A 13,152-nucleotide genomic window follows, 5' to 3' on the forward strand; every position below is an offset into this window, starting at 1 on the left:
CATATATAAGCCCATGGGGCCTGAAAGGATGCACCCACAAGCTCTGAGGGAGCTGGCTGATGGCAGTGACAGGCCACTCCTGATCATCTCTGAGAGGCTGTGGGGAGGTTTCTGAAGGCTGGTGGAAAGCAAGTGTCACCCCTACCTTCAGAAAGGGGCAAGGAGGACATGAGGGAAATACAGGACGGACAGATTCACCTCAATTCCTGGGCAGCGTTTCCCAGCACATGATGGGCAAGAAGGTGATTGGAAGGAGGTAGCGTGGATTTAGGAATGAGAAATCCCGCATAACCAACCCAATAGCCTTCTGCAATGAAGGGGCTGATTGATGGATGAAGGGAGAGCAGATGCCACCTACTTCCATATCAGTAAGGCTTTTGACACCATCTCCCCCAGAGGTGGCACCACAGCATCCTCACAGAGAAGCTGACAAAGTATGGGTTTGATAAGTGAATTTATCAGTCTGGTGGGGCTGGAAACGGGCTAAAGAGCCAGGCCCAGACATTCAAAATCCAACAGGACATGGTGCTGGGCAACCAGCTCTAGGAGACCCTGCATGAGCAAGGGGTAGACTAGATGACCTCCAGAGGTGCCTGCAGACCCACACTCTTCTGCCTTTCTTGGACTCTGGTGCTGTTTGCTCAGAGGGAAAGGGTGTCCCATGGCTTCACCAGGACTGATCAGGTAGAGGAGTCTCTTTACTGTTTTTTTGTTTTGTTTTGTTTTGCTTTTTTTTTCCTCTCATTTAACCCTAGATGGAGAATTTAGGAGTGTTCTGTGTGAACAATCAGCCGAGCACCTCCTTGGCAAAGGCCGAGGTCCTCAAAACACTGCCACAGAGATGCTGAGATCAACCAGCAAATGTAGTTATCTTTTTCACTCGAGCATTTCTGTTTTCTAGCAGAGAATGACCATCCCTTCACAACTATTTGGGCTGCAGCAGCGTGACCATCCCTTCACAACTATTTGGGTTGCAGCAGCGTGTGAGTGGGAGAGAGAGGCCTGGTGCTGTGCTTTTTCATAGGCTGTGGCATGAGATTCGCATCTGCTGGTGGTCAGACACTCTGCTCATCTTTCTCCAACCGCAATAAGCTGCACTGCCCCGAAGCAGCATGTGTGGAAAATCTTCCTCACAGACAATATTTATAGGGTTGTGCTGCTGTGTTTGGTGTTTAATTTCTTCCATCCCCTTGAAAGGTGCAAGGTGCAACAAATGCCAGAAAGTAAGTGCCAGAAAAGCTTTTAAAAGTTCATGCAAAAGGAGTTAGCTTGCCTCATTTTTCTGCAGTTCATCCAAGATTAAGTGGAAAACATGATTTTAAAGTTTTCTTCTAAAAAGTTGTGGAAGGAATGATGCTAGAGTAGCCTGATATAGAAAAATGTCTCTTTGGAGCGGTGGGTCTGGATGGTGGGGGCATGGTGGGACAGGTGGGTGGACTACCTTCATCTGCGACAGTTCATCCTTCCGGCAAACAAGTAACACATCTGTCCAGAGAAAGAAAGCTTCATCCTGTCACATATTCTCGAAGGCAACTTCAGCTGAATTGTCACCCTGATGGCTGTTGTCGCACATTGATGCATCTGTTGCAGCTGCAAGGGGCTACCCGAGCGATGTGCTGCTTTAGGGAGGGGACAGAGCTGCTGCTCCCTGTGACAAATCACATTTTTCTGCTGCTGTTTTGTACCAGCACCCTTACGCTTCTATCAGTTGCTTTTAGTTTTGCAGCTCTCCAAGCTCACAGGATGCAGCAGTGCTTCACTATGACAGAATGCACATGGCCTGTGCTGTGACCTTACGTGGAGGAACCAAGTTGGGAACAGAGAGCCTGCACTTCGATAGCCACAGGGAGAAAGAGAAGTTCATTTAAAAATGAAAATACAGAATTGTGAAATGACTGGCTGCACAGACAGCTGTCTTGCTCCATCTTGCTCCAGTTTTGGTGGTCACTCTCGGCAGGGCAGTAAAGCTTTCCCTGCTGCTCTGGGGCAGAGCTCCAGCCTTCCTGAGCCTCTCATCTCTCTGCTCCTCAGCCTAGAGCATGAAACCTGGTCCTTAGGTGCTTCTCCAGTGCAAACCCCCTTACAATGAAATTCCCTTTGTGGAAAGCTTGTGGCACATGGGTGATCCCGTTCTGCATCTGTCTTGGTGGAGAACGCCCCTGGCAGTGGAATGTGTCTCCGAGCCCCTGCCAATGCTAGAAGCAGGTTAGAGGACCAGAAACAGGCTTAGGGAGCTGAGGCCCTCTCCCAGGGGCAGGATGGAAGATGCTTGAGCTGCAAGAAAGGGATGGGGATGATGGATCTTTGGCCTCAGGGCATGGAAACAACCTTGGGCATCACCTGCGATTTATATTGCTGCCGGCAAGGACATAAGAAACCCCTCCTAGGAGAGAAGTCAGATGGGTTCTTCTCCCTGGGTTGTCCTGGCCAGCAGGCACTGCATTTCTTGTGGTGGGGCCGCTTCTGGGGTGCAGCCCTGCTCTGCCCAGCTGCAGCCTGGCTCCTCGGAACGCAGTGCCACTCCTCCCCGCAGGAACAGCAGCGGCTTCACGGCACGCCGGGGCGGGAGCGGCTGCTGGCAGCAGAAAACCTCCCAGGAAAGAGGAGAAGAAGCAGCAGGAACGGAGAGGAGCCATCAGCAGGGAAACGGTGAGCCTGGCGCCAGCCTACCCTCAGCACTGCCCTCCTGAGCATCAGCAATCCAGCCCCCTGCAAGCAACTACCTGACTTGCAATCGTCATTACTTTCAAAATACAGGATTTTTTGAGCCTTTTCTCCTTGGCAGATGCAGCTGCACCGTCCCATAGAGCTGCTGGGGACCAGCTGGATGCTCCTGGCAGGTAAAGTAGGGGATGATGCCACCCAGCAGGCTCGGGGCTGGATTCTCACCTGCTGCAAACCAGCAGAGGTTTCAGCAGAGCTTTGCAACTGTGCGTGGGTAGCGCTGGTCCATGTGGAGTAGGCTTTTTAAATGGGACAAATTGCTTGTCCTGCAAGGAAGGGCATCTCTGCTCCACTGTCCAAAGGCAGAGGAGGTAGAAGCAACTCAGAAGCATGGAACCGAGAATAAACATCCTCTGCAGGTAGGTTTATCTGAGACCAGGATATGTAACAACACAGAATTTATTGCAGTTATGGAAATAATCTCACTGTGGTCTTTATCAAAGCACCGGCCGGCTTGAAGCACAAATGTACAAAGCTTTTCAGGGTGAACAGCTGAAATGGAAACCAAACCTGTTCAGGTATCTGCACTGTTTGCCAGATGCCATGGTGTCAGGGAGTGCTGAGCACCTACAGGATGAGCTTTGCGTATTGCAGGAGTACAGAGATGCTTGTAATGAAATATTTTCTCTTATTTTGTGCTGACAATAGCGTGTAAAGAGTGCTCTTCTAGAGCACGGGGATTTTCAATTATAAGCTTGTTTCTTCTCCTCGCACACATCTCTCACAGTTTGGGGGGCACAAAAATAAAAACCGATGGCTGTTCCTCGAGGTCACGAGCCTGAGAAGTGCAGAGCCGTCAGCAGGGCTTGGTTTGTTTGCGTTCTTACGCCTAATGCCTTGTGCTGCAAAAGCACCGGGAGAGATTACCGGCCGGGGCCAGTTCCCAGGGGCTTTGCAGACAGCAGGCGGCAGTGTGAGGCACGCCAGCAGCTGCGAGAAGGGAGGATGCTGAGCCTGCGCTGCCGGCTGGGGCTCCTGCTGCTGGCCCTGCTCCGAGCATCTCGCCCGGACACTCAGGGGCAGCCTGGCAGCCCCGAGGGGCGAGGAGCTCGGGCAGAAATCCCAGCGTCTGCATCAGGAGGGGCACAGGACAGGAGCTCTTGTGGTGCGGGGATTGGCACCGGCAATTTCACAGCTGGTTAGTGAGCCTACGAGGGGTGGTGCCCCGCTAGACCTTCTCTTCACAAACAGAGAAGGACTGGTGGGAGATGTGGTGGTCGGGAGCTGTCTTGGGCAGAGTGACCACGAAATGGTGGAGTTCACTATTCTTGGCGAGGCCAGGAAGGGGACCAGTAAAACCGCTGTATTGGACTTTCGGAGGGCTGACTTTGGGCTGCTCAGGACACTGGTTGGCAGAGTCCCTTGGGAGGCGGTTCTGAAGGGCAGAGGGGTCCAGGAAGGCTGGGCGCTCTTCAAGAGGCAAATCCTAATGGCACAGTAGCGGTCTGTCCCCACGTGCCCAAAGATGAGCCAGCAGGGAAGAAGACCAGCCTGGCTGAACAGAGAACTGTGGCTTGAGCTTAGGAGAAAAAAGAGGGTTTATAATCTTTGGAAAAGTGGGCAGGCCACTAGGGAGGACTATAAGGATGTAGCGAGGCTGTGCAGGGACAAAATTAGGAAGGCCAAAGCTCATCTGGAGCTCAATCTGGCTACTGCCATTAAAGATAACAAAAAATATTTTTATAAATACATCAACACAAAAAGGAGGACTAAGGAGAATCTCCATCTTTTACTGGATGCGGGGGAAAACTTAGTTACAAGAGATGAGGAAAAGGCGGAGGTGCTCAATGCCTTCTTTGCCTCAGTCTTTAGTGGCAATACCGGTTGTTCTCTGGATACCCAGTACCCTGAGCTGGTGGAAGGGGATGGGGAGCAGGATGTGGCCCTCACCATCCACGAAGAACTGGTTGGTGACCTGCTACGGCGCTTGGATGTGCACAAGTCGATGGGGCCGGATGGGATCCACCCGAGGGTACTGAGAGAACTGGCAGAGGAGCTGGCCAAGCCCCTATCCATCATTTATCAGCAGTCCTGGCTATCGGGGGAGGTCCCAGCTGACTGGCGGCTAGCAAATGTGACGCCCATCTACAAGGGCAGACCCGGGAAACTACAGGCCTGTCAGTTTGACCTCAGTGCCAGGGAAGCTCATGGAGCAGATCCTCTTGAGAGTCATCATGCAGCACTTGCAGGGCAAGCAGGAGATCAGGCCCAGTCAGCATGGGTTTATGGAAGGCAGATCCTGCTTGACGAACCTGATCTCCTTCTATGACAAAGTGACGCGCTGGGTGGACGAGGGAAAGGCTGTGGATGTGGTCTACCTTGACTTCAGCAAGGCTTTTGACACCGTCTCCCACAGCATTCTCCTCAAGAAACTGGCTGCTCTTGGCTTGGACTGGCGCACACTTCGTTGGGTTAGAAACTGGCTGGATAGCTGGGCCCAGAGAGTCGTGGTAAATGGAGTCAAGTCCAGTTGGATGCCAGTCACTAGTGGCGTCCCCCAGGGCTCGGTGCTGGGGCCGGTCCTCTTTAACATCTTCATCGATGATCTGGACGAGGGCACTGAGTGCACCCTCAGTAAGTTTGCAGATGAAGTAAGTTTAACAGTGTGACCAGCAGGGCTAGGGAGGTGATCGTCCCCCTGTACTCGGCTCTGCTGAGGCCGCACCTCGAGTACTGTGTTCATTTTTGGGCCCCTCGCTACAAGAAGGACATGGAGGTGCTCGAGCGAGTCTAGAGAAGGGCGACAAAGCTGGTGAGGGGCCTGGAGAACAAGTCCTACGAGGAGCGGCTGAGGGAGCTGGGCTTGTTCAGCCTGGAGAAGAGGAGGCTCAGGGGCAACGTTATTGCTCTCTACAGATACCTCAAAGGAGGCTGTCATGAGGTGGGGGTTGGTCTATTCTCCCACGTGCCTGGTGACAGGATGAGGGGGAATGGGCTAAAGTTGCGTCAGGGGAGTTTTAGGGTGGATGTTAGGGATATGGTTTATTGGGGACTGTTAGTGTTAGGTCAGAGGTTGGACTCGATGATCTTGAGGTCTCTTCCAACCTAGAAATTCTGTGATTCTGTGATTCTGTGATACTGTAATTCATTGGATCCTTGCCTGGATAACTGCTATGTATTTCATGGCTATTTTTATTTCTAAGTAAACAATTACCCTTCCTTTCATTTCCTGTGCCTAAGCCAGACTGTTCATCTAAGCTCTTTGCAATCATCAATTTTGTTTGCTTGTTTTTAAAGCATCCACTGCACAGGCTGGGATTTTAGCAGTGATTTCTGCCTGGCTTTTCCCAAAAACTCTTTTTCTCCACTTGGGGCTGGGCGCTGTGACCACTTGCAGTCCTTGGAGCGTCACTTAGAGCCCAAGCCATGACAAAGCCATAAACTGCCACGCACCTGGGGGAAGCAGCTGCATCCTGCCCAGGTGTTCACAGGCAGATGTTTTCAGCTCCAGACAAGACCAGGTGCCGGGGATGAGATGCTTGGGAAGCCCCTTCTAGGCACAGACGGGGAGGGGAGGCCACCCCCACCCCCACACAGCTGGAGCAGAAAAGGTCTCAGCCCTGCAGCCAGGCTTCTTCAGCCACCCCTAGCAGCTCAGGCTGGGATGCCTCCCTGCCTGGTGACGTGCTGGTTGCTGGCAGTGCTTTGTGAGACGTGATCACCAAGCTGTCCAGGTGCCACCTGTGTGCCCTTGGCACAGCTTCTCCCAAGTCTTGCTCCACCTCCCAGCCCTGTCTTCTCTCCATCTTCTGCCATCCAGGGCTGCTGGTGCCTTTGCAGCAGGCCGCGGAAGCAGAGGGAGCCCTGCAGAGAAGAGTGGTCGTGGTGGGCTCCTCCGTGCTGCTTGCTGGGCCAGCTGATGCTGTGCACATCCACTCCGCGCGCTGGGAGTACCTCAATGGCTCCGTCTCCCGCGCCGTCGTGCAGTACGATGAGGGGTCGCACTACGTGGCCATCCACCCACCCTACGTGGGACGAGCCCTTTTCCATCCACCCAATGGATCTCTCCTCCTGGAGGACCTACAGGAAAGCGACAGCGGCATCTACAAAGTGACCATCAACCTGGCAGAAAGGGAGAGCCTGAAGGTCTTGCTGGATGTCCTCAGTAAGTGGTGGGCATGGGAGGGAGGAGCGGGGTGATGGATACAAGCGGAGGAATGTTTCTGGGCTGCTCATGAGGAGCTTGGACCAGCCATGGATGGAGACATCGCAAGGGGAACTTGAGGCAGAGCCTCCTGGAGACCTCTGGGCGACCACCAGGTCTGGTGGTGCTGCCCCGAGAGACCTCCTGGAGCTGTGACAAAGGGCTGGCCCCCATCCTGGAAGGTCCCTTCCATCCCTTGTTCTCTGCTCTCAGTGGAAGGACAGAGGGACCGGTGGGATTGTGTCCATTGCTAGCTCTGCAGCATCTTTAGCAAGGTTCTGGTGGGACTGATGGAGCAAAGCCCAGCAGGGTGCTCTTTATGGAGGAGTCACCAAAAACCTCCCCCTCAGACCACACTGGCTGAGCAGCTGTCTGCCATTTCCAGGCGCCAGCCGCTGTTGCAGAGCTAAGAGCACATTGTAAACAACACAGAAGCTCGTCCTGCTGCTCCTGCCAATTCCCTTGATTTGCTCATGTGCTCAATTTTCTTCCTAACAAGGCTGTGGTCATGATGCTACCGCAGCTCCCCACCATTCATTTTCCCTTTCTGTTACACAGAAGTCTGCCTGGGACTGTCTTTCCTCTTCTTTTTTTTTTTTTTTTCTTTTTCCCTTTTTTTTTTTTTTTCATATATTAAATTATATTAAAGGCTCTGTAACAACTCAAACACAATATAAACAATGACTCAGCTACGAAAAATGAATATACACCAGAAAGCACAGCAGCTCCCAGCAGCGCAGGACCTTCTGGAGAAGGGCAACTGTGATTGCATCCTTGCAGACTCCAGGATGCAGTGGGGAAAGCTGCTCCAGCTCGTATCTGAGAGAAGTGCTGGTGTCTCTGTCCTCTTCCCAGAGCCCGTGTCTCGCCCTCAGCTCTGGAGCAGTGGCCTGGTGGCCAAGGCCACCGGTGAGGTGCTCTGCGAGGTGGTGGAGGGCAGGGTGGACACCATCACCTGGAAGAAGGACGGGCAGGCGCTTCCCCGGGACAGAGGTTCCCACGTCTCCGGCAGCCTCAGCATTTTGCACCTGAGGGCGGTGAAGAAGTCGGACTGCGGCTCCTACTCCTGCAATGCCAGCAACGGGATAAGCTGGCAGGAGACCTCCCTGAACGTCACTGTTGCAGGTGCTCAGCAAAACGGCGGCTCAAGTGGCGCTTTCCATGGGCCCAGGGAAATGGGGAGATGCTGCTCCCCAGCTCCCAGCACTCTTCCTGCTCTCCACCCATCCCCAGCACCCCGGAGTGCTCTCAGCCCCTTCTTCTTCCCCCATGCCCCAAGGCCTGGCTGCCCTCCCGTGAGGTGGTGGCCAACACACGCCATTGAGTGGAGCTCCCCATCGTGCGATGCTCAGCAGCAACTCCCCGTCTCCCTTCACACCTCTGCCTGCCCCCAGGTCCCGGTTCTTGTCGGGATGGGCAGCAGGAGGTTGGCCATTCCCCCTTGGAGGAGGTCCCAAGGCCCTTGGCCAAGGCGATGGTGGGCAGGATGTGGGCAGAGGGCGGTGGGCAGGGTGCCTGTGGGCAGCACACAGCCCGGCGCGGATGTTTCATGGACCAGGGCCTCCAGCAGAGGCTCTGATCCACCAGCTGGCAAAGCAAACCCATGGCAGCCACGGGGGAGCTCCACGGCCCAGCATCGCCATCCGTGCTGGTCCTGTCAGTGGCCTCATTCCCAGAGCTGTGGGTTGTTTGTTTCCAGGTCTCTCTCCTCCCCTGAAGGATGTGCTGAGGATTGCAGTGGTCGCCGTGGTCTTTGCTGCTGTCTCGGGATGGGGATTAGTTATTCCCGTCTGCCAGTCCGAAAAGCTGCGAATAAGTGAGTCTGCAGCGAGGGGCAGCTGAACCCCAGTCCCCGTACCCAGCAGGGCAGAGCCGGGAGTGATGCTGCCAGAGGAGCCGGTAACTGGCTCATTCCCCTTCCAGCTGCCCGAACTTCTCACCTTCCCCTCGTCTGGCAGGTCTTTTAAGAGTAAAGAGAGAAACCTTCCTTGGTGGATTTTGTTTTTAAGGGAGAAAACTTGTTTTGCTCTGTTTTCAGGCTAGGTTAAACCCTGCCATTTCCTACGCATCTTTGCTCAGAGGATTGAAATGACTGAGTGCCACTCATAGAAATGAAGCATCTCAAAGCATTATTTTTAGGAGAAGGCTCCATTTTAATAGTGTTTAGCACACGCTGTGCCGTGGGCACAGAGCCCCTCCCAGCTCCCCTCCCTCCGGAGCAGGTCAACCCCTCCGTGCCCCAGGCAGGGACCCCCCAATGCTGCGTCCCACCCAGGGGAGGGCTGGGGGCTGGCGCGGGATCCCCCGTGGGGACACGGATGTCACCTCGCACTGCTCTGGGTGTCTAGGGGGGGAGCTGTGGCGGTGGCTCAGTGCCTACACCTGCGGGCTGGTGTGCGTCTCCTCCATCCTGGCTGGCACTGCCGGGCTCCTCTGGATGCGAGAAGAAGGTACGGGGCGTTTTGGGGGGCGGTGCGGCGCGGACCCCTCTGCTTTCCCTCATGCAGGGTGAAAAATGCAAGCGCAATCCTTACTGTGCCAGACAGAGAGCTGCTTGCAGGGAGAGATTAAAAAGGCCTGAGGGGTGGGAAGGGGAAGAAGTGATGCTCAGCCCTGAAAAGTTTTCTTTCAGGCCCATCCATTGCCGTCATATTACCAGAGATTGTCCTTCTGTACGTGATTGTGGTCACCTTCCTGGTGGCCGCCAACGTGACCTTCCAGCCTACCAAGCTCATCCAGCTCAAAAGCACAACAGGTGAGCTGTTCAAGCATGGCAGGGATGGAGATTAATAGAAAACAGGTGTGGGGAGGTGTTCTTTTGTATAAAATCTCATCCTTCATGTGCCAATTCATGCCGGTGGGTCCCCAGCAGATTGTGGTCTAAAGGAACCCCCATCCACCTCTGGCAGCACACGCTGACGTCTCTGTGTCCTCTTTTTCACGGCCAGCACAGCGCATGATGGGCTACGCAGCTCCCGGCGGGGTGCTCTTGGTGGTGCTGACGAGCAGCTTCCACATAAAGAACATCCACCATCGCCACGGTGAGAAGCTTCTCTGCAACAGCCCTTCCACGTGGCCATCCGGAGCTGGAGCCGCTCAAAGAAAATGCAAAAGATTGCTTTTATTTTTCAGGACAATTTCATTTTTTTATATGTACGCACGTTCTCACATTGTCAGTCTGCCTTTCTCTTTTCCTTCTGACCGAGTTTTCTTCTGCTTTTTCGCCTGTCTGACCTCAGAGGATGGCTGCACAGCGTTTGTGGATGTGACCGCCCTCGCGGTGAGCACGGCGGCAGTGTCAGCCCTTCCGCTCCTCGCCATCTTCCTCTGCTGTAAGTGCCCCTCCTCCGCTTCCTTCTCTACCTCTGCGGTCTAGCAGCAGTGTGAACTACACACAACTCGGCTTTCTGCTTTAGAGAAAAGCCCACAGCCTCTCTGGTGACTGTTTCCCTTCCCCATTTGAGCCCCAGATGCTGTCCCCCAAAACGCTGTGCCCCGCAGGCGCTTTGCCCAGTGCCCGCGAGCGGACTTGTCTTTTCACAGATCACACCACACAGGGGTGGCAGAATGAACGTGACTCCAGCTGTGCCGAAAAGGAGAGGTAGAGCCTTCTTTGCCTTTTTCTGTATAAATTCACACCATCCTGGAGTAAAAAGAGCGAGATATGGAAATTATCCCATGCCTTGTTTTAAGTCCTAGACCCCATGAAAGGTGCAGCCCAGCTCTGCCCTCCCAGCCCCTGATTTTACGCAGGATTTTGAGTGGGATGCTCCAATGGGGTCTGTGCTTGAGCACCTGCTCAAATCTCTCCACAAATGCATCACTCGTGGCCCCAGCTTGAAGTTTTAAGCCTTAATTCCTTCTGGTTTCATCCACGCCCTTTGGATTTTGGTGGTGCTGTGGGTGCATGGGGGCTTAGCCCTGGGGTAAAGCCCCCAGTGCCCATCCTGCTCATCACAGCCTTAGTCAGCATCTCCGTGAAGCCCAGCCAAAACCATCCGGGGTTGGAGGAACAAGTGTTAGACCCATGTGTAGGGTCTTATTGGGTTTTGGGGCCATGCAGGCGTGAGTGAGAAGAGAGGCCCCCACAGCTCACGCCTCTGCCTGGTGTGGGGCAGGTCTGGACTGGTGGACCAGACCTTTGGCTCCACTGATGTTCAGCACGTGGGATTACAGCACGGTTTGGGTTGGAAGGGACACTTAGAGACCATCCCGTCCGTCCCCCTGCCATGGGCACGGACATCTCTCCCTAGATCAGGTTGCTCAAAGCCCCGTCCAACCCAACTTTGAACGCCTCCAATGATGGGGCACCCACAGCTCCTCTGGGCAGCCTGTTCCAGTGCCTCACCACCCTGACTGTGAAAAATTTCTTCCCTGCAGGTCCTCCAGGTCCTTTGAAATGTCTCTGCCCAACATCAAGGATCCTGTTCCCACCTGCTAGACACTGGGGGTGTTTCACACTTGGCTGACTCAACCCAATTTCTCCCCAACATTGAGTTTCAGTAGGTCTGAGTCTCCAATGTACTGGTGATAAACAGCAATTAAATTAATTAATTCTGCCTTTTTTTTTTTCTTTTTTTTTTTATACAATGCAGAACCGGAGGGTCCAAATGCACACTTCCTCTTTTATTTTCCTCTTTAAAACCAGGACATGGCGGAGAGAAGGGCTAGAATAGTTGCAGGTGTCTCTCTCAGTAGTTCATTGTTTCAATGCGGATGCAGCTGTGCAGTTACCCACCCCTTCCTTCTGGTGTGTGAGGCCACACTCCACTGCTTGCTCACTGTGTGGAGATTATTTCAACGTGCTTTGGAAGGGGAGGTCAGGCTGCTTTACCCCACATCCACAGCTCTGTGTCCTCCCTGCCCACCCCTGATGCCCTTTGCAGATGGGACAGCATCTCCAAGGACCACTGTCCCCACCAGCAGCAGCACCCACGCCTGCAGCGACCTTGACGTGCTTCTGAAGCTATTTGCCTAAATGCAAATCCCTCTGCTGAATTCACTGGGTGTTGACAGTAGCTGCTCTGTTCTCTGTTGGGTTTTCTGCCCAGGAGGGAAAATATGACGTGTTTCTTTGAGGGGGCATCATGGAGGCCAGGCTTTGGGTGTTGCCGTGCTCCAGGGCTGGGGAAGGTAAGGGCTCACTCCATGCAGTCGGCAGGAATCAGGGTCCTCAACCATGCCTTGTTTTTCTTGCTCCTCCCATCCGGTTATTGTATCAACTAGAGCAAGAACCGTATTTCCTTCCTCCAAACACAATCTAACCTGGCACAAGAAAGCAACTGAACATAAGCAATTGAATAGGATAGAGGCATGAGAAAAACACACACTAAAATACATGCTGAAATACATGCTGAAATACATGCTCAAATCAAAACCAGTGGAGGTTGGATTCTGAGCATCATGGGTTCCCCCCTCAGCTCAGAAGTGATGAGGGGCTGGTTTTAGCTGCTAGGAAACAGAAACTACAGTGTGATACTCTCAGGTTGAGTCTTCAGATCTCAACACGTTTAAGGAGCGTTAAACTGAAAGGCCGCAGAGGTCATTATGGCCTCAGCCAGTTGCACAAAGCAAGGTAACTCATGGACCTAGCAAATGTTGAAAGGCCTTTTAGGCCAGACGCCCCTATCCCATCAGGATGCCAGTGCGATATTCAGCTTTTTGCTGGTACTTGAGAGCGGCCTCTGCTCTACCAGACTGCAGCTGTTTCAGGGGTAAGGGTTAATAATTCACCCACTTTTATGGCTTTCTAAAGTTTGCCTTTCAGTGCCCCCCACCCCCAAGTATTCCCACAAATGCAGCTGGGCCCTTGCAGTTCTGCACGTGGGAAACCTCTGGGCTGGCCAAGGGGAGGCAAACACAAATCAGACAGGTGATGAGGCCTCGCTGCCCTTTGTGAGGGTGATGTACTCCACGTGGAAACCAAGGTAACAAGATCTGGTTGGTCATGGATGGCAGTAGCTTCTCCAGGGGGCATGGGCCATGTGTGCTTATCTCCAGCCTTCTGTCACAGATCATGGTTGCCCCGGTACCAGTGGGTGTCTGAATTATTTATTCACTCTGTGTTTGCTTAGCTTTTGTTAGCAGCCTTTTGTTTCTCTGCAATTCCATTTAGGTAAGTGTTGGACAATACTGGCCCCCGTATCGACCCCTGGGAAGCACCGGTAGTGACCGGCCTCCAGATGGACTTTGTGCTGCTGCTCCTAACCCAGCTGCTCAGCTGGCTTTCCGCCCACCCCACTGCCCCCTTACCAGCCCCTGCTTTGCCAGCTTGTCTGTGAGGA

At 53.6% G+C, this 13,152-nt stretch overlaps 1 protein-coding gene across 2 annotated transcripts; it reads left to right on the top strand.

Annotated features, from left to right (window-relative positions):
• The first annotated feature begins 3,405 nt into the window (after positions 1–3,405).
• On the top strand, positions 3,406–10,417 carry LOC137863479 (uncharacterized). 2 transcript variants are annotated; one of them, XM_068696624.1, is made up of 9 exons: positions 3,408–3,862; positions 6,485–6,829; positions 7,724–7,993; positions 8,568–8,684; positions 9,217–9,318; positions 9,501–9,623; positions 9,817–9,909; positions 10,108–10,200; positions 10,285–10,417. In XM_068696624.1, coding segments are annotated over exons 1-9 (1,530 nt in total). In that variant the 5' UTR covers positions 3,408–3,477; the 3' UTR covers positions 10,287–10,417. The 2 variants fall into 2 exon arrangements, 1 of the variants encoding a protein (XP_068552725.1); XR_011100918.1 differs by lacking the exon at positions 10,285–10,417 and having other exon boundaries at positions 3,406–3,862; positions 9,822–10,021.
• The last annotated feature ends 2,735 nt before the right edge of the window (positions 10,418–13,152 follow it).

The sequence above is a fragment of the Anas acuta genome, chromosome 13 (genome assembly GCF_963932015.1).
Source record: "Anas acuta chromosome 13, bAnaAcu1.1, whole genome shotgun sequence".
In the NCBI taxonomy this organism is placed as follows: Eukaryota; Metazoa; Chordata; class Aves; order Anseriformes; family Anatidae; genus Anas; species Anas acuta.

Excerpts from the sequence above, each read along its gene's own strand:
- LOC137863479 (XM_068696624.1), top strand. The coding sequence starts at position 3,478 with ATGGCTGTTCCTCGAGGTCACGAGCCTGAGAAGTGCAGAGCCGTCAGC. Across the intron at positions 8,685-9,216 it reads GTCCGAAAAGCTGCGAATAA|GGGGGGAGCTGTGGCGGTGG; the intron begins GTGAGTCTGCAG and ends CTGGGTGTCTAG. Across the intron at positions 9,624-9,816 it reads CCAGCTCAAAAGCACAACAG|CACAGCGCATGATGGGCTAC; the intron begins GTGAGCTGTTCA and ends TTTCACGGCCAG.